The 25,242-nt window shown below is 46.6% G+C and overlaps 2 protein-coding genes and 1 long non-coding RNA gene across 3 annotated transcripts; 2 read left to right on the top strand and 1 right to left on the bottom strand.

Moving 5' to 3' along the window:
• Positions 1 to 7,870: 7,870 nt before the first annotated feature.
• LOC147977973 (signal peptidase complex subunit 3-like) lies at positions 7,871 to 10,794 on the top strand. Its single transcript, XM_087546062.1, has 6 exons — positions 7,871 to 8,041; positions 8,517 to 8,564; positions 8,912 to 8,974; positions 10,009 to 10,062; positions 10,357 to 10,443; positions 10,518 to 10,794. Exons 1-6 carry the CDS (start codon positions 7,916 to 7,918, stop codon positions 10,644 to 10,646), a joined length of 507 nt encoding a protein of 168 aa, XP_087402188.1. The 5' UTR covers positions 7,871 to 7,915; the 3' UTR covers positions 10,647 to 10,794.
• A 231-nt stretch (positions 10,795 to 11,025) lies between these two features.
• On the bottom strand, positions 11,026 to 22,629 carry LOC147977972 (uncharacterized). Its single transcript, XR_015618005.1, has 3 exons — positions 22,515 to 22,629; positions 14,053 to 14,138; positions 11,026 to 13,789 (listed from the first exon to the last, which is right to left on the bottom strand). It is a non-coding gene; the product is annotated as an uncharacterized LOC147977972 (long non-coding RNA).
• Positions 22,630 to 23,330: 701 nt separating this feature from the next.
• On the top strand, positions 23,331 to 24,376 carry LOC147977971 (germin-like protein 1-3). Its single transcript, XM_087546061.1, has 2 exons — positions 23,331 to 23,575; positions 23,667 to 24,376. The coding sequence occupies exons 1-2, from the start codon at positions 23,440 to 23,442 to the stop codon at positions 24,206 to 24,208; spliced, it is 678 nt and encodes a 225-aa protein (XP_087402187.1). The 5' UTR covers positions 23,331 to 23,439; the 3' UTR covers positions 24,209 to 24,376.
• Positions 24,377 to 25,242: the final 866 nt, after the last annotated feature.

Genomic DNA, 25,242 nt, shown 5'->3' with positions numbered 1-25,242 from the left:
AAACTGGATTCGTATAGTAGAACAGTTGTTTGGAATAAGCACCAAATAGAATGTGGTAGCTGCATCTAGGAGATGACATAGAGATTTGTAAAGCACACACGGATCTAAAAGGTTCAGATCCGTTGACTATAACATCTCTCACAAGCATAACATGTTCAAACCCAGAACTCATCGAGTGTTAATCACATGGTAATGTGAACTAGATTATTGACTCTAGTAAACTCTTTGGGTGTTGGTCACATGGGGATGTGACCTTGAGTGTTAGTCACATAGCGATGTGAACTGGATTATTGACTCTAGTGCAAGTGGGAGACTGTTGGAAATATGCCCTAGAGGCAATAATAAATTGATTATTATTATATTTCCTTGTTCATGATAATCGTTTATTATCCATGCTAGAATTGTATTGATAGGAAACTCAGATACATGTGTGGATACATAGACAACACCATGTCCCTAGTAAGCCTCTAGTTGACTAGCTCGTTGATCAATAGATGGTTACGGTTTCCTGACCATGGACATTGGATGTCATTGATAACGGGATCACATCACTAGAAGAATGATGTGATGGACAAGACCCAATCCTAAGCCTAGCACAAGATCATGTAGTTCGTATGCTAAAGCTTTTCTAATGTCAAGTATCATTTCCTTAGACCATGAGATTGTGCAACTCCCGGATACCGTAGGAGTGCTTTGGGTGTGCCAAACGTCACAACGTAACTGGGTGGCTATAAAGGTACACTACAGGTATCTCCGAAAGTGTCTGTTGGGTTGGCACGAATCGAGACTGGGATTTGTCACTCCGTGTAAACGGAGAGGTATCTCTAGGCCCACTCGGTAGGACATCATCATAATGTGCACAATGTGATCAAGGAGTTGATCACGGGATGATGTGTTACGAAATGAGTAAAGAGACTTGCCGGTAACGAGATTGAACAAGGTATCGGGATACCGACGATCGAATCTCGGGCAAGTATCGTACCGCTAGACAAAGGGAATTGTATACGGGATTGATTAAGTCCTTGACATCGTGGTTCATCCGATGAGATCATCGTGGAACATGTGGGCGCCAACATGGGTATCCAGATCCCGCTGTTGGTTATTGACCGGAGAGTCATCTCGGTCATGTCTGCATGTCTCCCGAACCCGTAGGGTCTACACACTTAAGGTTCGGTGACGCTAGGGTTATAGAGATATTAGTATGCGGTAACCCGAAAGTTGTTCGGAGTCCCGGATGAGATCCCGGATGTCACGAGGAGTTCTGGAATGGTTCGGAGGTAAAGAATTATATATAGGAAGTGCTATATAGGCCATCGGGACAAGTTTCGGGGTCACCGGTATTGTACCGGGACCACCGGAAGGGTCCCGGGGGTCCACCGGGTGGGGCCACCTGCCCCGGGGGGCCACATGGGCTGTAGGGGGTGCGCCTTGGCCTATATGGGCCAAGGGCACCAGCCCCAAGAGGCCCATGCGCCAAGAATCAAGGGAGAGGAAGAGTCCTAAAAGGGGAAGGCACCTCCGAGGTGCCTTGGGGAGGAGGGACTCCTCCCTGGCCGCACCCTTCCTTGGAGGAAGGGCCAAGGCTGCGCCTCCCCCCTCTCCCTTGGCCCTATATATAGTGGGGGGAAGGGAGGGCAGCCCAACCCAAGCCCTGGCGCCTCCCTCTCCCTCCCATGACACACCTCCCTCCTCCCGCAGCGCTTGGCGAAGCCCTGTTGGAATCCCGCTACTTCCACCACCACGCCGTCGTGCTGCTGGATCTCCATCAACCTCTCCTTTCCCCTTGCTGGATCAAGAAGGAGGAGACGTCGCTGCTCCGTACGTGTGTTGAACGCGGAGGTGCCGTCCGTTCGGCGCTAGGATCATCGGTGATTTGGATCACGACGAGTACGATTCCATCAACCCCGTTCTCTTGAACGCTTCCGTGCGCGATCTACAAGGGTATGTAGATCCACTCCTCCCTCGTTGCTAGATGACTCCATAGATAGATCTTGGTGACACGTAGGAAAATTTTGAATTTATGCTACGTTCCCCAACAAGATATAGCCGCATCGAGGGCGTTACACCTTGACAGTTCGCCTTGAATAAAACTCCTCCAGCAAGGCCCAACCTTGGTTTTACCATTCGCCACCTTGCCTTTTTCCCTTGGGTTTCGCGGACTCAAGGTTCATCTTTATTTTAAACCCCTGGGCCAGTGCTTCTCTAAGTGTTGGTCCAACCCAGAGCACTATGCGGGGCCGTCCCTTGGCAACTTGGGTTACGTTGGCTTCCGTACGCTTAGCTTATCCGGTGTGCCCTGAGAACGAGATATGTGCAGCTCTTATCGGGATTTGTCGGCACAGCACGTGGTCTTGCTGGACTTGTTTTACCATTGTCGAGGATGTCTTGTAACCGGGATGCCGAGTCTGATCGGATTGTCTTGGGAGAAGGAATATCCTTTGTTGACCGTGAGAGCTTGTGATGGGCTAAGTTGGGACTCCCCTGCAGGGATTTGAATTTTCAAAAGCCGTGCCCGCGGTTATGGGCAGATGGGAATTTGTTAATGTCCGGTTGTAGATAACCTGAAACTTAACTTAATTAAATGCACCAACCGCGTGTGTTACCGTGATGGTCTCTTCTCGGTGGAGTCCGGGAAGTGAACACGGTGTTGGAGTAATGCTTGACGTAGGTTGTTTTAGGATCACTTCTTGATCATAGTTGTTCGACCGTGCCTTTGCCTTCTCTTCTCGCTCTCTTTTGCCAATATGTTAGCCACCATATATGCTAGTCGCTTGCTGCAGCTCCACCTCATACCTTTGCCTTACCTATAAGCTTAAATAGCCTTGATTGCGAGGGTGTGAGATTGCTGAGTCCCCGTGACTCACATATTACTTCCAAAACCAGATGCAGAGACCGATGATACCGCTCCAGATGATATGACCGAGCTCAAGTGGGAGTTCGATGAAGACTCTCGTCGTTACTACGTGTCTTTTCCAGATGATCGGTAGTGGTGCCCAGTTGGGGCGATCGGGGACTTTGTCGCATTTGGGGGTTGATCTTTATTTTGGTTCCGTAGTCGGACCTTGAGTGTATTGGATGAATGTAATGACTTATTTATGTATTTGTGTGACGTGGCGAGTGTAAGCCAACTATGTACCTTTCCCCTTTATTTATGTACATGGGTTGTTTGCTAAGATTACCTCACTTGCGACATTGCTTTCAATGCGGTTATGCCTCTAAGTCGTGCTTAGACACGTGAAAGATATAGCCGCATCGAGGGCGTTACATGAAAGCTATCCACATCAGCAATCTACATGAAGCCATCCACCTCAGTCCACCTCAACAATCTAGCCGTATCATCAATTCCAAATACTCTTCTATTCCTGCAATTTAATTTCTGTCTTTTTTCGTTTCTTTACCAGGCAATTTCATATTCTCCCGAAGGCCCACAACTCTGGCCCGGTCGCACCGCTCCTTCTTTTCGACGGTAGTTTCTTCCTTCTGCTAAAAAAGAACGACGCCAGTTTCTTTCCACGACTGATTCAACGTCGCAGGGCCAATCTTCTCCAAGGGAGCGTTGTTTCTTTCCCCGGATTCTCCACGCCGCCTCCTGCTAATCTCCAATATCTACGACACCCGTCTCCTTCACCTTCTTCAATGCCCATGAAATCCCAGTACTGTATTGCAATAGAATCAGATAGATCCCCCCCTCATGCATGGGTAACAGATGCAATTCCTATCCCCTTCAAGAAGTGCCGCCTGAGCAGCTAAAGCGCGTGCACATTGGAGGGCGTCCTCCCAGAGGACAGGTTGGAGCCATAGCATCGGGTGCTGCCATGCTGGAAGGCTTTGTCGCGCACTGTCATTGGCCGCTTCCATGGTCAGGCTCGCCATGGGAGTAGCGTTGGGTCAAGCAGAAGGGCTTCGCCACATGCTATCGTGCGTCAAAAACAACACGCGTTGCTGACAATGCCACTCAATGTTGTGCCACGATGCCGTGTCGGGACGAGTGGCGGCGTGGCCGAGGGCCTCCACCGTGCGGGTTGCGTGCCGCATCCACTGTGAGCAGGAGTGTCAAGCATTAAACATAGCAAAGTCACATCAACATCAATTCTCAGAACATAATGGTTACTAATCATTAAGCCCTAACAAATCTAACATCGACTACATAAGAAATCTCATCCAATTCCCATCTACCTCCACGTGACTACATGAAAATTACTCACACATGGGTGGAAGCATCATGATATTGTTGTTGGAGAAAAGTTGGTGGTAACGATGACGATGAATCACTCTCTGTAGAGGTGGCGGCGTCTTCGTGTCATAAAAAGCTTCCATGTTTTTCATGGATTTTTTGGTATATATGAGATTTTTATGGCGGTGGAATCATCGAAAGGCGGTGGATGAGGGCCCCATGCGGCCACGGTGTGCCCCAGGGGGATGACCACATTGCGAATATTGCTATCTCAAAACTCCGGATGAAAATGACCGGCCCGCTCCACCCCGGACTTAGTCCCGCTAGTCCCCTAGTTCTCTCGAGGGACATGGGGCCGGCCCAATGGTTCCATATTGAGTGGCCTCATGCCCAATTGGGCAACATGGTCCGAACCGCTTTAATTCTAGATTACAAAAGAGCATCGTTTACATTATAAGGTTGGCCAATAATTTGAAATTTTCATATAAACACAAGGGTAACAACCTTGCAAAGACATGTACATTGTAATAGTAGACTACAACCTTGGACAACAAAAAGCAACGCCAGCACCGGGATTTGAACCTCAATCTTTCGTGTTAGTTGCACACTGCGGTAACCAGTACACGACCGCAACTAGACGTGCTCGCTTCCATTTTCTTCTGTTCTTAGCTTCTACTTTGTTTCCTGTTTTGTTTTTATTTTTGTTTATTCTGCTTTCTGTTTTCTTTTTCCTGTTTTTTCGTTTTTTTTTCAGTTTTCAGTTTTCTTTTACATTTTCTCTTCTTCCTTGTTTGATGATTTTTTTTTCAAATTTGTTAACCTTTTTTCAAAATTGATGAACTATTGTCAAATTCGATGATTTTTTCAAACCGATGAACTTTTATTTCAAATTCGTGAACCTTTTTCAACATCGATGATTTTTTTTTCAAATTTGATGATCTTTTTTCAAATTCTTGAATTTTTTTTCAAATTCGGACAAGCTTTTTTAAAATTTGGATGAATTTTTTCTCAAAATTGGTAAACTAATTTTTAAAATTGATGAACTCTTTTTCCAAAATTGTGAATTTGTTTTGAAGATTGATGATTTTTTTTTCAAATTTATGAACTTTTTCTCGAGACGATAAACTTTTTTTCAAATTCGATGAACTTTATTCATTTTCACGAACTGTGTCAATTTTCTATGAACCTTTTTTTTCAAATTCCTACCTGTTTTCAGTATTTTTTACCAAATCTGTTTTGAATTTATATTTTCTTTTAAAATAATTTATACCGGATATATGTAATACAGTATGTATTAACTAGAGGAAGGGTCAAATAGAACTTTTTCCTATTTTGAGGCAAACGGAACGAGCTCAACCTGATGGTTACAAGAACTATTTGACGACACTGCATTTAATCAAAATAACTAATTGAAGAGTACTCATTGTAAAGATCACTTTCACCTTTTTAGGTTGCGACAAGTGACGCGTTGTATATGCGCCACTTTATTGAAACCTGAGAGTTTTCTTTTTTGTCATAGATCCGTTTATTCAAAATGTTTTATCTCTTAAACCGTGCGTCCAAATCTCGAACCATTTTCATTGTTGGATTCCTCGCGTCGAGATCTTTAAAACTAGATCTCATGTTGATAGGTTTAGATGAACTTTTTATTCACGAGAAAATCAGACATGCCCGTGCCTCTCGCGAAATTACAACCGTGCCTCTTGCAGAAGCAAAACCGTGCCTCTCGCGAAAGGAAAAAAAAAGAAGAGAAAGCACAGCCGAGGAGGCACGGGCCTCTCGCGAAAGCATAACCATGCCTCTCGCGGAAGCAAAACAGTGCCTCTCGCGAAAAAAATAGAAAATGTGTTTTTTTCCCGTTTCCGAGAGGCACGGTCGTGCCTCTCGCGAAAGTACAACCGTACTTTTCGCGGAAGCAAAACCGTGCCTCTCTCGAAAGGAAAAAAACAGAAAAAGCATTTTTTCCCGTTTCCGAGAGGCTCTCGCGAAAGCACAACCGTGCCTCTCGCAGAAGCAAAACCGTGCCTCTCGCGGAAGAAAAAAAAACAGAAAACACGTTTTTCGTTTCCGAGAGGCACGACCGTGACTCTCGCGAAAGCAAAACCGTGCCTCTCGCCGAAGCAAAACATGACTCTCGCGAAAGAAAAAAAAAGAAAACACATTTTTTACATAATTTTCTTTTTCTGAATTTTTTTGATCCAAAATCTAAGGAAGACCGGTGAAAAACCGAAACGTCGAAACCGCCAAAAAAAACTGTTTAAAATGCGTGGGGAAAAATAAAATGAAAATTCGAAGGAAGCTTCAAGAGTTCGATACGTGGCAGGTAGCTTAGAGCGCGTCAAGTGACGCTGATCGTTCTGAGACTCTAGAAGGAGTGCTCATCAACTAGTTGCTCTCGCCTTTAATTTTTTTCCTGCTGCTGCGTTGAGCAAATTGTTACTAGCAATGTTTTAATGGGCCTTGGCCCGCTGCTGGTTGCTGTAGGCGCCACTTCTCCAACAGGCGCCTACAACGCCGAGTAGGAGCTCCCCTCATCATTATTTCCGGGTTGTTAGAAATAAATTCTTTTTCTGCTGGTCGCTGTAAGCGCCACTTCTCCAACGGCGTCTACAACGCTGCGTGGGTGCTCCCTCACCATTATTGGCGGGTTGTTAGAAATAAACCTTTTTTTAGAAACACTTACAATTTTACTCATACTCATAACAATTACATATACACTAATTCAGATAAAAATTCAAGAAAATACAAAGTAACTCCTATGACTAAGAATTGCAATGAAACCTCTAGGAAATACCTTTGCTGCATCAATCTCTGTTAGAAAAATACTCTACAAACTTCGGTAAAAATGCTGCAATTGGACTGGAACAACGATTTTGCCACTCTTTCACCTACACGAATATTACCGATAATGGTTTTGAAAGCACATTGAGTCTTCCATCCAAAAAGATGGGAAGCCTTGATCGGTGAGCGTACTTGGGCCGGGAATGATCCCCTAGAAGTGCAAGATGTCGGATCACAAAATCTTCATCATGATGTCGATGAAATACTTCAACTTCACAAAGATTCAAACCAACATAAAAAGTTTGACACACCAACCTAAACTCATCAGATCCGAATAATCGCTGGACGATGACAAAGACCGTAGTACTTTTGGGTAAAAAAAGACCGTAGTACTTTGAAGATGCGAGACCCCCCATCACTAGGCGCCAAGATGATAGTCAGAGGCGAGGTGACCAAAAAATTCCTAGCGACGGCAGCGCAAGCCCTTGCTTGTTCGTGCCAACGAGATATTTAGATCGATGTGAATCACTGTTGAGAAATAAACCTTGGACAACTAAACTGGACAAACCAAACTTAAAAAAAAACTGGACAAACCATTTGTCCCGGTGGGCTGATTGTGACCGGCTCTACGGCCCAATTTTCCTATGAAGCCGACCAAGAGTACATACACATATCGACCTTAAAATTATGGGCCGGGCTAATGGCCCAATGGGTAACACCGGCCCATTCACAGCGTGACTCTTCTTTGACCAGACTCGAAGTGTGGAATTCAGTTCTTGCGAAGAGCAAAACACGTGGCCCAATTGTATCACAGGGAACACGTGGCGCGCACCTTTCTCAGCCGTTGGTTCTCGAATCGGACGACTGTCCGAGGGCGCATACGTGGCTCGTCGTTCATATCCCAACGACCCAGAAGTAAAAAAAAAAAAATTAGAGCCCAGAGGAAGCGGAGCTGGAGCGATGCACTCCTGGGGGACCCGGCTGCTGGCCGCGGCGACGACGGCGGTGCTCCTCCTCATCGCCACCTGCGCCGCCGCCTCCGCGCTCGACGCCTTCCACGTCCCCTCCGTCGAAGCCCAAGCCCACGTATGCCGTCTGCCCCTCCTCTCTGCTCTCCTTTCTTTACAGCGCGAGCGTTCACCTGAATCTGTTCCGCGATTAGTGGCAGTCATGTCTCCAGTCACGCCAAATTCCGCAATTCTGTCAGGAATCCTGGTAGGGTTGAGGGCTGGACGTCGTCGTTGGCCGGTGGGGGTGAACTTGTGGGGGATCTGACCGGTTCTGCGTCCGCGAATTCACCGATCTGTCGGGATGCAGCTTGGCCATTTTAGGATGGGTCAAGTATCTGCACACTGATTCGTTTATCTAGCATTCTACTAGTGTTTAGGCTTTTACAAGTTGTGTAAAAGTTGGGTTCAGATTCCATGGCTTGTGCCTTGTGGTCACTGTGAAGCTTTATCAGACAAATGTTTTTCTTGTTGAGGAACGCGCCTGCAACCTCTTTGCTGGTTCCTGTTTTACATGTGAAGCTTTGCTTATTGATTCTCTTGTGCTCTTGTAGGTTACGAAGATAAATCGATTCCACAAACAGATCAATGGGAATGACAAGGTTTGTGCTTTTACTTCACCCTTTTGTTTTTCATGTTTCATATCTAGAAATACGGCCATCATTTTACAACATATAATGTTTTCCCTTGGGCAATTATTCAGTTGCCATGTCGCTGAACAAAACCAGTTCCTTGTGAAAAAAAAAATCTTGAAAAGAGTCATCAATATCAATTTAGTAATATTATTTCACAGCTCATAATCTGCACATTTGCGACTGCCTTTATGTTGCACAGGTGCTATTACCGTCATTCATTGACACAATGCCGCAAGCAAATTCATCTTTTATATGTATGCCATGTTACTTCTACTGCAGCACCACTGACAAATTTCTGAAAACAAATGTGACAGGTGACCTTGACCTTCAGTCTATCTGCAAATTTGGAATCACTTTTCACGTGGAACACAAAGCAGGTGATATTTACATTCCAGTAGGATGTGCAATGCTAAACTGTTTTCTGAATGTGTAGATGCTCAGTATATTGACACCATATATATCTGTGGGCCTGGCAAATAATATAACAAGTGCATATCACAAGTCATATTGCTCAAGTGTAACATATGCAAAAACTGAGTCAATATTGAATGAAGGCTTACCTAGGTTTACCAATTTCTACCGCAGTATCATCAGAAGAAATAGATAGTGACCTTGAAACAAGATAATAATTAGAATGTATGATATTTCTTATGAGGTGGTAAGTTTAATGCTGGTTGCTTGCAGAAAGCATCAAGAGGAACAACACTTTCATCTAGTCTTTAGTCTTTCTGTACTGAAAGTTGTCATTTCTCAATCCATACTTTCTCAATTTTGTCAGCATGTAGAATGCTGCAAAATTGTACTTAAGGAAATACATCATGTGTTTGTAATGCTAAAAAAGATCATGTTATCTTCAGAAGAAATAGATAGTGACCTTGAAACAAGATTGGAATTAGATAGTATAGTTTTTCTAATGAAGCTTTACACTGGCATTTTTTTGGCTGTCTGCTTGCACAAGCATCACAAGGAGCAAACTTTCATAGTCTTCGGTCTTTCTGCACCAAAAGCCGTCCTATTGTCAATCCTTTTTTTTTCAAATGTTGGCAGCACATATGGTCATTTATGCAAAGTAGTTAGTGATGGTAGTAGATATGGCTCGTAAGTAAATAGATACACAAGAAAATGCATCCTCGTAGTTAACAGGTAAGGCATGTTACTGAGCAATTCGTTACTAATATGCTTAATTCAGAAGCATAGGTATTGTTAGAATGGTATTGACAAACCGCTCAATGTGAAAATATATTCGACGTAGATAAAAAATACTGTAGTTCGAATGCACTACCACCTCCATGTCTTTTTCAGATGACATTGTTAGTTATTTGCTCCACTTCACATTGTAGGAAGCTATTCCCTCCATTCCAAAATAAGTGACGTGGTTTTGGTAGCAACTTAATTGCTTTTTTTTTATCAGGTCTTTGCCTTTGTGACGGCGGAGTATGAAACCGCAAAGAATTCCCTGAACCAGGTATGCTAATATTCGTATTTAATCCTGGCCTACAATTTGTTCTGCTACGATCCGTATTTTCCAAGAACATCCAACTGTGTAATTAACCAAAGCTTCAAATCTGAAGTATTCCTCTTGTCACCTTGGCATAAGAGATCTGCTTAGAATATGTGTAATATTTTGTCAGGATGCCCTTTAATCATCACTCAGAATATCTTCCTTTCTTTTGCCAAGTAGTGTAAATTGCATCTCATTAAGAAGACAGTAGGGGGTGATCGTGAACCATGCTTATATTCACTTCATTACAATTGACAGGTTTCATTATGGGACAAGATAATACCTGACAAAGAGGAGGCAAATGTCCAAGTGGAGGTGAAGAGCAAGTATCCCCTGACTGACCAGGTAAAGCTCCACTCTTTGTCCATTTTGTTACATGTCCTGGATTCCTCTTTGACACGATTCGTCTTCGTCATCAGGGGACCAGTCTGCGGGGCAAGAAAGTTCAGCTTGTCCTCCACTGGCACATCATGCCAAACGCCGGCGCAATGATCCGAGGCAAGATGCCTCTCTCGGAGTTCACTCTCCCAGACACCTATACTTCCTGAAAACAAAGCTGTGCTCCTCTGCTCCATCTGATAAATTATGTAGGAGGCTCACAGTTGTAGATCTATAAGAAGAATCCTCTAGTGAATACGAAGCGTCTTTGCTGCACTCAGGACAGTGTTTGTTAATTCCTGATTTGTTGTTCGTTCACAGTGTGGATATATAGCTTATTATTATTTTTTTGAGAAATATAGCTTATTATTGATCAAGCAGTGAATATCACTTGGAGGTGTCGTGCCTGCTGCATCACTGCAGGGTGCCCGGGGTTGTCCTGTGGGCTTATGTCACTCTGCCTGGCTGCACGCGGAGGCGATTCACATGTTATTATCAGCTCGTAGGTAATGTATTTACACCATAGATTTGCTTGCTCGTTCTCAACTTAGCTGTCGGATAGGTTGGGCATGATGGAGAGCCCTGTCTGGGTGTATTTGTGCATGCCCAAGTGGATAACTAGGTAGTGGATTTTGGGCAAATCTACGAGAGAGCAAGGGTACAACGAAATTCAGAGATCTGGATATCTGCCTGACACTGACTTGAGAGATCTGATGAAACAAAATTGGCCAGCTGTCGGTCGTCTGACTTGTTTCGTGAACTGAAAGGTGCAACATTCAGGGTTTTATTACTCGCATCTCTCCATTCTGAAAGGCGAAAAGAGTGCACGAATCCACTTGTATCTTAGTTCGCAGCATCAAAGGATGTTACCTCGATCACTGGCATCCTACATAGGCTAATTTTTTGGCCACCAAAGGAAGTGCCCATTTCCTCGAGCCACGGCTGCAACTGCAAAGATCCCGGAGCGACTACAATAGAAAAGCAGCTTGTGGTGCAAAAACAGAAAAACGAATCTGGGCCATGGTACAGATTCACGTGGAGGGATCCCATGCCACTTGATGTGCATTTTATGAAAACCCCCCTACTAGTAGTTAGATGTCAAATAGACTTTTGCAGTATCCACCTTCATTTTTCATGTCCAAACGTTTGGTTCTTCGTAAATAGTATTGCCATATCTTCAGTGTTCATTGCTGCTCTCTCCCTTTTGCGCATCCATATTGCATGTCAAAGATATTTGAGTAAATGAAAAAATTAAGCCAGCCTGGCAAATTGGACTATCACAGGCACTTTTTTTTGAACGGTCACCGGGGGGAAGAGGACCCCCACCTGAATATATTGCTCAAAAAGCTACCAAAGCCAAGAGTCACCCCTTAACTTTGGCCGATCCAGTTAATAAGGAAAACCGGATCGAAAACCTAAACAAGTTGACCCTGTTTATAAGAGAAACCGGGCCAAAAAACCGCACAGGTAATAAGGTTACAGAATATGAGAAAAAAAGCCACCTAGGATAAGGCATGACCTAGCTAAACATGCCGAAAGACCAACACCACAAGAGACACAAGTAGATGTGGGGTGCTGTCGAGGGATCACAATACCAAGACTCTGCAAACAACCTAACGCACCGCACCGGCGTGCGTACCGAGCCCCACGGCACAACAGAGGATCAACCACAATCAACGAGTGCCAAACTTAACACGAACCTTGACTAGGAGATCCGCCACGGGCGGTCGAAACGATTAGCTGGTTGGGGAGGCATCATTGCGTCGTCATTGAGCAAAGGTGAACCAAGACAGCACCAAGAGCCCAAAGCTCACCGCAGCACAACAACAACCATGGGAGGGTCTTGAGCATGCACAACAATAGGACGGAGACCACGCAAAGGACGGCCCAAGAGAAACACATGAAGAAGAACAACACACCACCGTCGGCCCCAAGCTGGCCGCACCACCACCACCAAACGCACCATCGAGCGTGCCACACTGAGGGAACCAATGCTGCAGGGGGAAGGGGAAAAACCATGGCAACGCTTCCAAGGAAGAGAACGACGCCCACAGGCGCCGCCGTTACCATCGCTGACCAAGTCAGAGCAGAGCTTTCACTCAATCTCGATCATCCCCGGCAGCCCACCGCGAGCGAGGGAGGAGTTCCTCTGCGGCGCCTTCAAGGAGGTCAACGACGCCCGCAGGCGACGTCGTCGCTGAGCTTTCGCCCGGAACCCCACCTCAACCTGAGAAGCCCGGACACACCAATGTTCCCAACTGCCAATGGGCGACTGTCGGGAGTTGGAGACGAGGCCCAACCTCAGGACACAAACTCTGGCGGGAGGAAGTATACCTGCGGTGGTCGGAGTGAGGCGGCGCAAGGACGAGGTTGGATCTGACGGAGGGGCTGGGAGGACGAAGGCCGCGGGGAAGCCCCGCGGGAACCGCCGGCGTAGAAGCAAGGGCGACGAGGAAGAGGAAGGGGGGGGGGGGGGACGCTGTCGGAGCAAAGCAGACCATCGCTTGTACGCACACAGGGCGGTCCACTCCTTCCGCCAGATCCGTGCGTACGCACAGAGCAGAGCATCTCCGACGGAGACCACCAACAGCCACTGGGAGCATGAGCAGCCCAGATCTGCGCCCTCCGCATGCATGGATAGCAGCAGGCGCCGCCACGCCGGCGAAAAAAGCCGCCCAGCCGTGCCGCCACGCCGGCGCTTGCCGCCGGCACCACTCGCGAACCCGCCGCCAACAGCCGCGAGCCGGGCAAGAGGTACCCCGCCGCTGCCGTCCGCCCCTGGGGCTTCGCCCGGAGGCCTCCTCCGACGGCGGCGCAGGAAGGGGAGGGCTTGGAAACGGTCGGCGGCTAGGGTTTCAAGGGCCGCCCGAGTCACCCTCGAGAGAGCGACGCGGGGGCGTTTTTTTCTAGTATCGTCACAGGCACTTATGTGTGAGTATGTTTAAACTGAAGCATCAGAGGAGCAAGAAATTGGGCATACATGTTAAAATGGACCATTCTAGGCACATAATGCTTGACTGCGTGTCAAGCTGGTCTATCCACGGCACATTTTTGAGTACATGTCAAACTGGAACATCCCGGACATAACACAAGAAGACATTCATATCGAGATATCAATAACCTGGCAAGATCAAGAAGAATTACTAGCAAAAATTGCTTCAACTTTCATACATGATGGGCTATGCTAAGTCTGAAGGACTATGATAATCATCGCTGAACAAGCATTGGCATTAAGAACTACACCGACATTGCTATCTTGATGGCACACAATAGTTGCCTCATGAAGTGCTTCTTGTTCATCGAGCTTCTTGTCCTGGGAGAGATCATACGTAACAAGTACGATTCAGTGAAACAGAAGAACTAAAATAGACTTTCAAACCACCACAAACAGTAGCAATACATAATGTAATGAAGTTACCAATATGCATCATTCACACATGAGCAGGTTTGACATGAACAAGTACAAGAAAGTAGAACTGTAGAGATGCGGCATACATCAACTAGCTAATAAAATTAAGATCGAGCACAAATGTACTAGCTAAATCATGTTAGCATCTATTTATCAGAGAAATTAACCATCATGGTGACGCCTTGTAGATTTGCACCACGTCACATAGGCCGGTTCAGAAGGAGGCGAGGAGCCCAGCACCTATGTCAACAGTCTGTCTGTGTGTCAGATTACATATATATAGATGCTATATATATATATATATATATATATATATATATATATATATATATATATATATATATATATATATATATATATATGGTAGCGCTAAAGTGAGCGTGAGCGCAAATACTCTAATCCTGCGCTCCGGCTGCTGCGTGCGTGCCGCTCCACTAATCTCAGTAAAAAACCTATCAGACATAGTAAGGAAATTAAACGGTTATTGGTTGGGCCAAACCACTCCTCCGCCTTGTTCATGCGTGATCGTAAAATAAGTAATACTGGTAGTAATCCTATTACGGACTCCAACGAACCATTTCTCCAACCCTTAATCGTTTAGTAAAGTTGCCTGTTGAAAATAGTAATCTTGTTACTGCCTTGTATCATACTAGTCCTGCATTGAATCGGTATGGTAATCCAGTTACCATGCTGACACACACAAAATAATTCATAGTAACACGTGTATTGAGTATAGTAATCTTGTTATTGGCTATCATCAAAAAGTGTCACGCACCAATTCGTCACACACAAAAGTAATGGGACAAACCAGTTTTACTACCAATACGATTTACTATCGTACTATGGGTCAATCCCTTGTAAAACACATCCGCTTTGGTTACGTTGATAGATGCTCATTACGGTTGATTCCTGGGACGTCTTGGCCTGGATGGATTAACTAACTAGCACGTCGGTTGAAAGATGGGTCGGAGCGTAGAATAAAGAAAATGCGCTCAGGCTCACTTTAGCAACCCTATATATATATATATATATATATATATATATATATATATATATATATATATATATATATATATCAAAGACAAACTCGCCAAGCTTTATTTATATCAAAATGTTCTGTGGTACAAAAATAAGATCACCAGGGTGACCAAGCCAGACATGGTGGCCAAACCCTAGAGATAAAGCATGCTTGGCGAGGTTGTGAGCCTCGATATTCGAGCTCCTAGACTCATAGACTATACTGCAAGAAGGAAACAATGCCGCGTGCTCCATGATTTCATGTGTTATTGCTCCATACGCTGCCGAAGAGCCTTGCTTAATTCCGTCCACTACTGCCTTGCAATCCGTCGCTATATGTATATTATGGATATACAAGTCATCTGCCAAAGATAGAGCTTCACGGATTGCCATTGCCTCGAGCGTCTCAGGGTCTGCAATATGCCTGAATGTTATACACGAAGCTCCCAAAAACATACCTCCCGAGTCACGGCTCACAACAGCCACCGCGCTGTAGCTCCCGTCTCTCCTTACTGCCGCGTCAGTGTTGAATTTCATATAATTTGCTGGGGGCGGCACCCATGCTGACGATCGTATACTCTGCCTTGTCAATTGAACCATCCTGGTATTTGCTATCATATACAATCAGCAATGAACAAACTAATGAAGCTATGGGTAGACAGCGGGCTCTGGAAGATATCTTCGTGGATTACTTTCCGCCTCGCCTTCCAAATAGCCCATAGAGTCACAACCATCCTTGTGAATTCACCCAATATGATGATGACAATCTTGATGTGGACGATGAGGGCTTTGTTGTCAAGGGAAGAAGTGGAAATTATACCATCGCGGAGGATGTGTTGATATGCACCGCTTGGAAGAAAATCTCTCAAGATGCAAGCGTTGGAAGCGACAAAACGGTGAACACCTATTGGCAATGCATCAAGGAGTACTTCGATGAGCGCAACACAAGTGGTCACTTCCGTTCGAGCGACTCCCTACGCCAACGTTGGTCCACCATCAACGCCGAATGCCAAAAGTGGGTCGGTTGCTTGTCAAACGTTGCTCGCATGAACCCAAGTGGTTGCGGTGATAGTGACTTGGTAAATATTTCCTCTTCGTGCGTGCTTTGTCAAATATTTTCTCTTTGTTCCACATGTTGATGATGATGTGTTGCTTGTTTTATTGTAGAAAATGATTGCACAAGGATTGTTTCGAGATAGGAACATGAAAGGCAAGAAGAAGAAAAGGAAAGGAAAAGCTTTCACTTTTCATCATTGCTACAAAGAGCTCAAGGATGAGGAGAAGTGGAAAACTAGAGAGACTTTTGAATCGTCGAAGAAGAAGAGTGCGGTGCTTGAGGATGAAGAAGATGTCGCCATTGAGTTCACCGCTTGTTGAGAACGTCGACAAAGGCGGTGGTGAAGATGATGATCGTACCACAGTTCACAACGCCGGTGGTGTTGATGACCCGCATGAGTAATATTCATGTGTATTTCAATTTCTAGGGCGAAAAACTTTGATTGAGACGATGCTCTTTTGGTAGAGGGATTTGATACTATGATGGTGATGCACTTTTGATTGAAACTATGATGATGATGCACTTTATTTTCAAATTTTTGATGCTATTTCAATGCAAAACCGCGGCTGAACAGTGGCTGGCAGCAGCCGCGCGACCGTTTTCAGATTTTTACATCTTTGGTTCGGACCATCTATTGGAGTTGCTCTTTTGGACCATCAATTTGGACCATCTGTTGGAGTTGAGCGTTTTTCGGAGCTCCAAAATGCAGTAAACCTCTACAAGACTAACTCGTTAATTAAAGATGGTTAAGTTTCCTAACCATAGACATGTGTTGTCATTTGATGAACGGGATCACATCATTAGGAGAATGATGTGATATGATGGACAAGACCCATCCGTTAGCTTAGCATATTGATCGTTCAGTTTTATTGCTATTGCTTTCTTCATGTCAAATACACATTCCTTCGACTATGAGATTATGCAACTCCCGGATACCGGTGGAATACCTTGTGTGCTATCAAACGTCACAACGTAACTGGGTGATTATAAATATGCTCTACAGGTATCTCCGAAGGTGTTTGTTGGGTTGGCATAGATCGAGATTAGGATTTGTCACTCCGAGTATCGGAGAGGTATCTCTGGGCCCTCTCGGTAATGCACATCATAAGAAGCCTTGCAAGCAATGTGACTAATGAGTTAGTTGCGGGATGATGTATTACAGAACGAGTAAAGAGAATTTCCAGTAACGAGATTTAACTAGGTATGAATATACCGACGATCGAATCTCGGGCAAGTAACATACCGATGACAATGGGAATAACGTATGTTGTCCGTACGGTTCGACCGATAAAGGTCTTCGTAGAATATGTAGGAGTCAATATGAGCATCCAGGTTCCACTGTTGGTTATTGACCGGAGAGGTGTCTCGGTCATGTGTACATAGTTCTCGAACCCGTAGGGTCCGCACGCTTAACATTCGATGACGATTTTGTATTGTATGAGTTATGTGATTGGTGACCGAATGTTGTTCGGAGTCCCGGATGAGACCACGGACATGACGAGAAGTCTCGAAATGACCAAGAGGTAAATATTGATATATAGGATGATAGTATCGAACACCGGAAGTGTTTCGGAGGGTACCAGTACATATCGGACTACCGGAGGAGTTACCGGAACCCTCGGGGAGGTTAATGGGCCACATGGGCCAAACGGGAAGGGGCACACCAGCCCACAAGGGGCTGGCGCACCCCTCCTAGGCCGCCGGCCAAGTAGGAGAAGGAAATGGGGGAGTCGGCCTCCCCCTTCCTTTCCTCTCCCCTCTCTTCCCTTTTTCCTCCCCCTGTAAAAGGAAAGGGGGGGGGGGGATTGGACTAGGGCCCCAAGTAGGAGGGAATCCTACTTGGGGCGCCCCAAGGATGCTCCCCGCCCCCTCCCACCTATATATACGTGGGGAGGGGGCGCCTAGAAGACACACCAACAATTGTTAGCCGTGCATGGCGCCCCCTCCATAGTTTACGACTCCGGTCATATTCTCATAGTGCTTAGGCAAAGCCTTGCGTGGATCACATCACCATCACTGTCATCACGCTGTCGTGCTGACGGAACTCATCTACTTCCTCGACACTTTGCTGGATCAAGAGTTCGAGGGACGTCATCGAGCTGAACGTGTGCAGAACTCGGAGGTGGCGTACGTTCGGTGCTTGATCGGTCGGAACGAGAAGAAGTTCGACTACATCAACCACGTTGTCAAACACTTCAGCTTTCGGTCTACGAGGGTACGTGGACACACTCTTCCCCTCTCGTTGCTATGCATCTCCTAGATAGATCTTGCGTGAGCGTAGTATTTTTTTTAAAATTGCATGCTACGTTTCCCTACAGTGCCCGCGCCCCGTGCAGCTCCGCCTACGCCACCTCGCACCACACTTCAACAGGGAGTTACCAAATGGTTAAATTATAAAGAAATTTCAAAATTTGGTCTATTTTCTTCTACAGGTGAACCCCACAATGTACAGGAGGCACTCCATGATCCCAAGTGGTGCCAAGCCATGGAGGAGGAGTACTTGGCCCTTTAGAAAAATAAGACATGGCATCTTGTTCCACGTCAACAAGGTACAAACTTAATTGATTACAAGTGGGTGTTTCGTACTAAAAGGAAAGGGTCGATAGATTGCTACAAGACATGTTTTGTAGAAAAGGTTTCAAGCAAAGACGTGGTATCGGTTATGAGGATACTTTCAGTCCTGTTGTTAAAGCTGCCACTATTCGTCTTGTGCTCTCTATTGCTATATCGCGAGAATGGAGTCTCCAACAACTAGATGTGCAGAACACATTTCTTCATGATGTTCTGGGAGAGGAAGTCTACATGAAGCAACCACCAGGGTTTGAGGACAAAGATGTACCTTTTCAACAGCAGACTTGCAATGGCAACCCAAGTATATTGAATTTGAATGTCCAGTACGCAATGTGCCAGATATCACTACATGAGAGCTGTCCTACCGTCAATCCTTTTTTTTCAACTTGGGCAGCACATATGGTCATTTATGCAAAATAGTTAGTGAAGATAATTTTTGTTTCAGTGTTGACTGGTTCATTATGGCCTGTAACTAATAGTAATAAATACACAAGAGAATGCATTCTCATAATTAACAGGTAAGGCATGTTACTCATTGACAAACTGCTGATTGTGAAAACATATTTGACTTAGATAAGAAATACTCCCTCCGTTTCTAAATATAAGTCGTTTTAGAGATTCCAATATGAACTACATACGGAGCAAAATGAATGAATCTACACTCTAAAGTATGTCTATACGTCCGTATGTAGTTCATGTTGAAATATCTAAAAAGACTTATATTTAGAAACGGAGGGAGTAGTTTGATTGCATTACTACCCCCATATCTTTTTCAGTTGACATTGTTAGTTACTCTCTCCGTAACAAAATTTAAGACCTTTTCTATGCCCTAGGCAAAACCAAAAAATGTCTTAAATTTTGGTACAAAGGTTGTATTTGCTCCATTTCACATTGAAGCTAGCAACTTAATTTGTTTTCTTTTATCAGGTCTTTGCCTTTGTGACAGTTGAGTATGAAACTGCGAAGAATTCCCTGAACCAGGTATGCCAATATTTGTAGTTAATCTTGGTCTACATTTATCTACTACTCCCTCCGTAAAGAAATATAAGAACATTCAGATCACTACTTTAGTGATCCAAACGCTCCTATATTTATTTACAGAGGGAGTACTATCTATATTGTTCAAGAACATATAACTGTCTGTAATTAAGCACTGCTTCAGTATGGATCATTCCTATTGTCATCTTGGGAGTGAGGGAGCTGCTTAAAATAAGAGCAATATTTTCGTGGGGTGCATTTTAATCATCACTCAGAATATCTGCCTTTCTTTTGCCAAGAAGTTCTTGAAAACACCATCGTGTTGTTTCCAATAAGAATACAGTAGGGGGTGGTCGAACAATGCTTATATTCATTTCATTACAATTGACAGGTTTCATTATGGGACAACATAATACCTGAGAAAGACCAGAAAAATACCTGAAGAAGAAGAGCAAGAGCAGCAGCATAGGAGGAGGAAGCAGCAACATCAAAGGAGGAAGACAAAGAGCAAGAGCAGCAACAGAGGAGGAAGCAACAACAGAAGAGGAAGAGAAGTTGATGAACTTCCCCATTCAGCCATTTGGCTCTTAATAATGTGTACTGCCATTTGATAGTAGTTAGGATGGATCGTAATCTGTTTCGTAGCTAGGAGTGAAACTGTTTAATCGTGAGTGGTAAGGTCATCACTAGTGAGAAGTGGTGATAGCACCTAATGCAGGTCGCAACCAAACAACTAGTCCTGTGTGAGCCTGATGCGATGCAACCAACCAAACGTCGGGCCAAAATTTATTCCCTCATGCAGCTAATGTATACGCAAGCAACCAAACTATAAGTAGATGATGGTTTATAGGCTGTCTTTGCTCAGGCAGGCCCGATAGAAAAGTGTATGCAAACACGCAAAAATCAATGCGAGCAAGCAAACACATCCATAATGATTATTCGTTCGCGGGAACAAGAAGTACAAATTGGCACATCGGTACGTGATGCATGCAGTCACTACACCTTGTACGGTCGATATGGATGCAATGCAAGAGATCAAGCATGCTGGCGACTAGAGTACTACTGCACGCACCGACGCATGGTTTTTTTTTGAATTTTCACCGGGGCGGGGGGGGGGGGGGATTTCCCCACCTGAATTTATCATTTATCAGGGACCGAACACCCAAGTAAAGCGCTGTGCACAAGTACATTTTACACAAACCTCAAGAAGGAGGAGGGAGGGGGAAGGGCAGCATTAGAGGGTACAACACTCCAGCCATGCATCCGCCACATGCTTAAGAGCGGTGGGTAGTCGAATGCGCTAGAGCACGACGTCCTCTCTACAAGATTGTAGTAGATGGGAGAGCGAGGGCGGCAGGCCCTAGAAGACGACCGTGTTGCGGTGCTTCCAAAGCTGCCAACAACAGAGGAGCAGGAAAGTCGCACCTGCCGGGGGGGGGCACTGAGCTTGGGGGAGGCATGAGGTGGAGCAGCTTGACGGAGGAGACTGCGGGCGTGACCCCCACCGAGGCCCAAAACTGCTGAGCAAACGGGCAGGCGAAGACGAGATGATCCACAGACTCCAGCAGGGACGGGTAGATGGGGCAGCCCGCTCCAGCTGGCTCTAGGATGTGCTCCCGCAGGAGGACATCCCTCGTGTGGACCCGAGCCTGAACCAGCAGCCAAGCAAAGAAACGGACCCAGTTGGGGGCGTAGTTGGCCCAGGCGAAGTCGACGAACGGCGCTCTTACACCATCGAAGTGGCAGAGCTGGTAGACCCCAGCAAATGAGAGCGAGGCACCTTTGGCGCAGCCACGGCGCAGGGTCCGCTCATCGGGAGCCGTCCTCAGAACCAGCGCCTGGATGATGGGGAGAAGGACTCCTCGCTCGCGGGCACCGGCGTGGTACAGGCGCGGAACAAGCCCCCTGTCCAGGCCGAGTTGGATCACATGAGCCACCGAGACGTCCGGAAGGGTGACATGGGAGAAAAGAGAGCTCATCTGGACAGAAAGCGCCCTGCCGAGCAGCCAGGAATCGAGCCAGAAGGCCATTGTGCGGCCATCCCCGACGAAGACCGTCGTGATCGCTCTGTACAGAGGCACGAGTTTCACTAGGGAGGCCCAATGGATCCTGGAGAGCGAGGTGGCCGAGGCCGGGGTGAGCAGTGAGCGGCCCAGCTCACTCCAGACCCAGCACGCCCACGGGAGTGAAGACGGTGGAGGAGCTTCAACAGGAGACACCGGTTCTGGACCGGCATCGCGCGCACCCCCAAGCCACCCTCATCCTTGGCACGGACGACACGGTCCCAAGCGATAAGGCACTGCGCTCCCGAAGCCTTGTCCGCTCCAGACCACAGGAAGGAGCGCCGCAGGGCGTTGATTGCCCGGAGGACGAAGGGGGGGACCTCCATAGCCGCCATGGCGTATGTGGGGAGCGCGTCCAGTACAACATTGAGCAGCACTAGACGCCCCCCAAAGGACAGCAGCTGAGCACACCGGCCAGAGAGGTAGCGCTCAGCCTTGGCGATGATGAGCGGGAGGAAGTCATCCATGATGAGCTTGCGGTTGGAGAGCGGGAGGCCGAGGTAGATTTGGGGGAAACTCCCCATGGGGAACCCCAAGACTTGCACCATCTCATGAAGATCGCTCTCCAGGACGTGGATGGGCGCGACGGTGCTCTTGTGAAAGTTGATGACGAGTCCCGTCGCGGCCGCGAAGTCATCCAAGATGCCTTTGAGGCGCCGCACGGCGTCCAGCTCCGCCCGGATGATGATGATAGTATGATCCGCGTACTGGAGGACGAGCGGAGGGGCATCATCGATGAGAGGGTGACGCATTCCCCCACCCCCCTTGATCATTTGCTGGAGCACGCGTTGTTTCATTACTCAATGCCTGCGTCTACTTTAACCAGCTAGTTTCCAGATCTCGCGCCCCAATTATTTTCCTCCTTACACGTGCAAAATGAACGCATCACAATTTTGTAACTACTATATCAAAAAAAAAATCACAATAGGTAAAGATCAGTTACCTGAACTTTGTCTTTGGGTCGGTCGATTTTGTTTTGACAAGGAAGAAGGAAGCGCCGAGGGAGAGGAAGAGGAAGTGGGAGACACCAAGGCCGCTGACGCCGGGGAAGAAGCAACCCCACTATCTATCGTTAGGGTGGTGGGTGCAGGTTCATCGAAAAAGCCACCCCACCATCTATAGTTAGGGTGGCGGGTGCAGGTTCGCCGGGGATTTTGGGTGGTCGCCAGGTTTAGACGGATGGACAGGGACAACGGAAAGACCAGCGGTGGGGGGAGGTTGAGGGGAGGGCTGTGCGGCGAGGCGATGGCGGGAGCACCGCTGGCCTCGGGCGGGGGAGGACGGCGGTTAGGTCAGTGGTACGTGGGGCGGTCGAGAGGAAGAAGATGAACAAGAGGTTGGGCTGGAGGTTGAAGAAGCTAATCCGGCCATCCATCTCACATCCAAAGGACTAAAACAATCTGACCCAAAATATTTTTAAGGCGACCGTCATCTTGCGAGACCCTAACTATATACAGTACTACCAGCTTTGATCTTTCCTCCTCCAGCTCAGACCCCTCTCCTCCTCCAGCTCAGACCCTAACTGTTGGATAGCATGACACAAATGGTATGGTGGTTGACAATTTGACATCGCTATCCAACCATATCTTCAAGCTAAAGTGTTAGAGCATGCATGGATGCATCGTCCTCATAAAACCGCACAAGTATAGATGGTATGGTGGTTGAGAAATAACTTTGTCACATGTCTACGGATAAACTACCGATCGATCACGTCCGCCTTACGCTACACTGCGCTATAAATACGTGCGCTGCATGCTTTGCCTTCTCATCCAGTCATCCTCAGCTACTTCACCACACGGGAAACGAACTATAGCTAGCACCACACCAACCAGCCAGTTGTCAATTAAGCAGCCACTTGAGTCTTGACCATGGGGCCCAAGCAGCTCCCCGCCGTCCTCCTCGCCTCCTGCGCCACCCTCCTGGCCCTTGCCACGCCATTGCTTGCCGGCGACCCCGACACGCTCCAGGACTTCTGCGTCGCCGACTACAAATCCCTCAAAGGCCGTAAGTTGTGCTATCTCTTCCATCCATTCCCTCGTTCGCACAAGTATAGATCATGCCAACAAAGAAGTAATGCGTAAATGTATGCTTGCAGCATTGCGGTTGAACGGGTTCCCGTGCAAGAGGCCGGAGAACGTGACGGCGGGCGAGTTCTTCTCGGCCGCGCTGGCATTCCCGGGCAACACCTGCAACCCGGTCGGCTCCGCGGTGACGGCGGCGAACGTGGAGAAGCTCCCGGGGCTCAACACGCTGGGCGTCTCCATGTCCCGCGTGGACTACGCTCCGTGGGGAATGAACCCGCCGCACACCCACCCACGTGCCACCGAGATCATCTACGTGCTAGAGGGCTCCCTCGACGTCGGCTTCGTCACCACCGCCGGCAAACTCTTCGCCCGCACCGTCTGCAAGGGTGAGCTTTTCGTCTTCCCCCGCGGCCTCGTCCACTACCAGAAGAACAACGGCGGCGCGCCGGCCGCCGCAATCTCGGCCTTCAACAGTCAGCTTCCCGGCACGCAGTCCCTCGGCCTAGCGTTGTTCGCAGCCTCACCGCCGGTGCCCACCGACGTGCTGGCCAGGGCGCTCCAGGTCGACGGCGGCCTGGTGGAGGCCATCAGGTCCAAATTCCTGCCAAAGTAACCAGCATGCATGCATGTTGGTTGGGTCAGCTGTACGTGCATACGTGCTGCTAATAATAAAGGACCACGTAAAAGTGCAGTTTTAATTCATTCGCTTGATAATATGTTTTGTAGTACTATATTCTGATTCTTTTGTGTCAGTTCAGTGAAGGGCCTCGTCGGTGATTGATTTGTACGTGTCCATTATTGGTGAATGAATCTACCTGATTGCTTGAATTGTCGTTATATTGTTAGCGATGAACAATATATAGTCTATCTCCCTCTCTTTGCAGATCCATACCCAAGACTTTAGGTAGACTTGTGTTAGCAGAAAATTATAGATTTTCGATTATGGAAATACTTTTCATGATTTTTGTAGTATTTTTATTATTTTGTGAGGGTTGTAGTATTTTGATTTTTCTACTCTAAATCATTTTATACTCTCATCGCTCATTTTTGTTAGTTGTACTCCTTCCGTTCCAAATTACTCGTCGTGGTTTTAGTTCAAAAAACCACGACGAGTAATTTGGAACGGAGGGAGTATTAGTTTTTTCAGAAGTTAAAATTGTACTCTCTCCGTTTCTTTTTAGTCTGCATATAAGATTTGATCAAAGTTAAACTTTGTAAAATTTGACCAATTTTATAGTAAAAAATATCAACATCTATAATACTAAAGTTATATGGTATAAAAATTAATTTCATGATGCATCTAACAATATTGATTTCATATTGTGAATCTCGAATTTTTTCTATAAACTTATCAAAACTAACAATATTGATTTCATATGGTTTACCGTTTTCCCCCTAAGCTCTCGCGGCTAGGGTTTTACTCCTCGGCGGCGATCCAGTCGCCCCGATCTTCCACTTCAGCCACCTACGTCCTCGCCGGGCTTCGTCGTGCGGTGCCCCGGTGACTACGACACAATGGCTTCTCCTGAGGACGCCATCTCATCCACGAGCGGCGGTGCCTCGGCGGCCGCTAAACCTAACCTGGAAGATTTTTTCGACCAGCTAGATCTCAATGAAGAAGAGTTCAATGATGTTGAAATCGACGAG

This window comes from Triticum urartu, chromosome 3A (assembly GCF_056163025.1).
Source record: "Triticum urartu cultivar PI428250 chromosome 3A, HENAU_Tu73, whole genome shotgun sequence".
In the NCBI taxonomy this organism is placed as follows: domain Eukaryota; kingdom Viridiplantae; phylum Streptophyta; class Magnoliopsida; order Poales; family Poaceae; genus Triticum; species Triticum urartu.
The sequence above is the reverse complement of the archived record's forward strand: the minus strand, read 5'-3'. Positions and strand labels throughout refer to the sequence as shown.

Bases quoted from the DNA above. Each gene is read 5' to 3' on its own strand.
- LOC147977971 (XM_087546061.1), top strand. From the start codon at position 23,440: ATGGGGCCCAAGCAGCTCCCCGCCGTCCTCCTCGCCTCCTGCGCCACC. The intron at 23,576-23,666 runs GTAAGTTGTGCT...GTATGCTTGCAG, and splicing joins CTACAAATCCCTCAAAGGCC to CATTGCGGTTGAACGGGTTC.
- LOC147977973 (XM_087546062.1), top strand. From the start codon at position 7,916: ATGCACTCCTGGGGGACCCGGCTGCTGGCCGCGGCGACGACGGCGGTG. The intron at 8,042-8,516 runs GTATGCCGTCTG...GTGCTCTTGTAG, and splicing joins CCGTCGAAGCCCAAGCCCAC to GTTACGAAGATAAATCGATT. The intron at 10,063-10,356 runs GTATGCTAATAT...TACAATTGACAG, and splicing joins CAAAGAATTCCCTGAACCAG to GTTTCATTATGGGACAAGAT.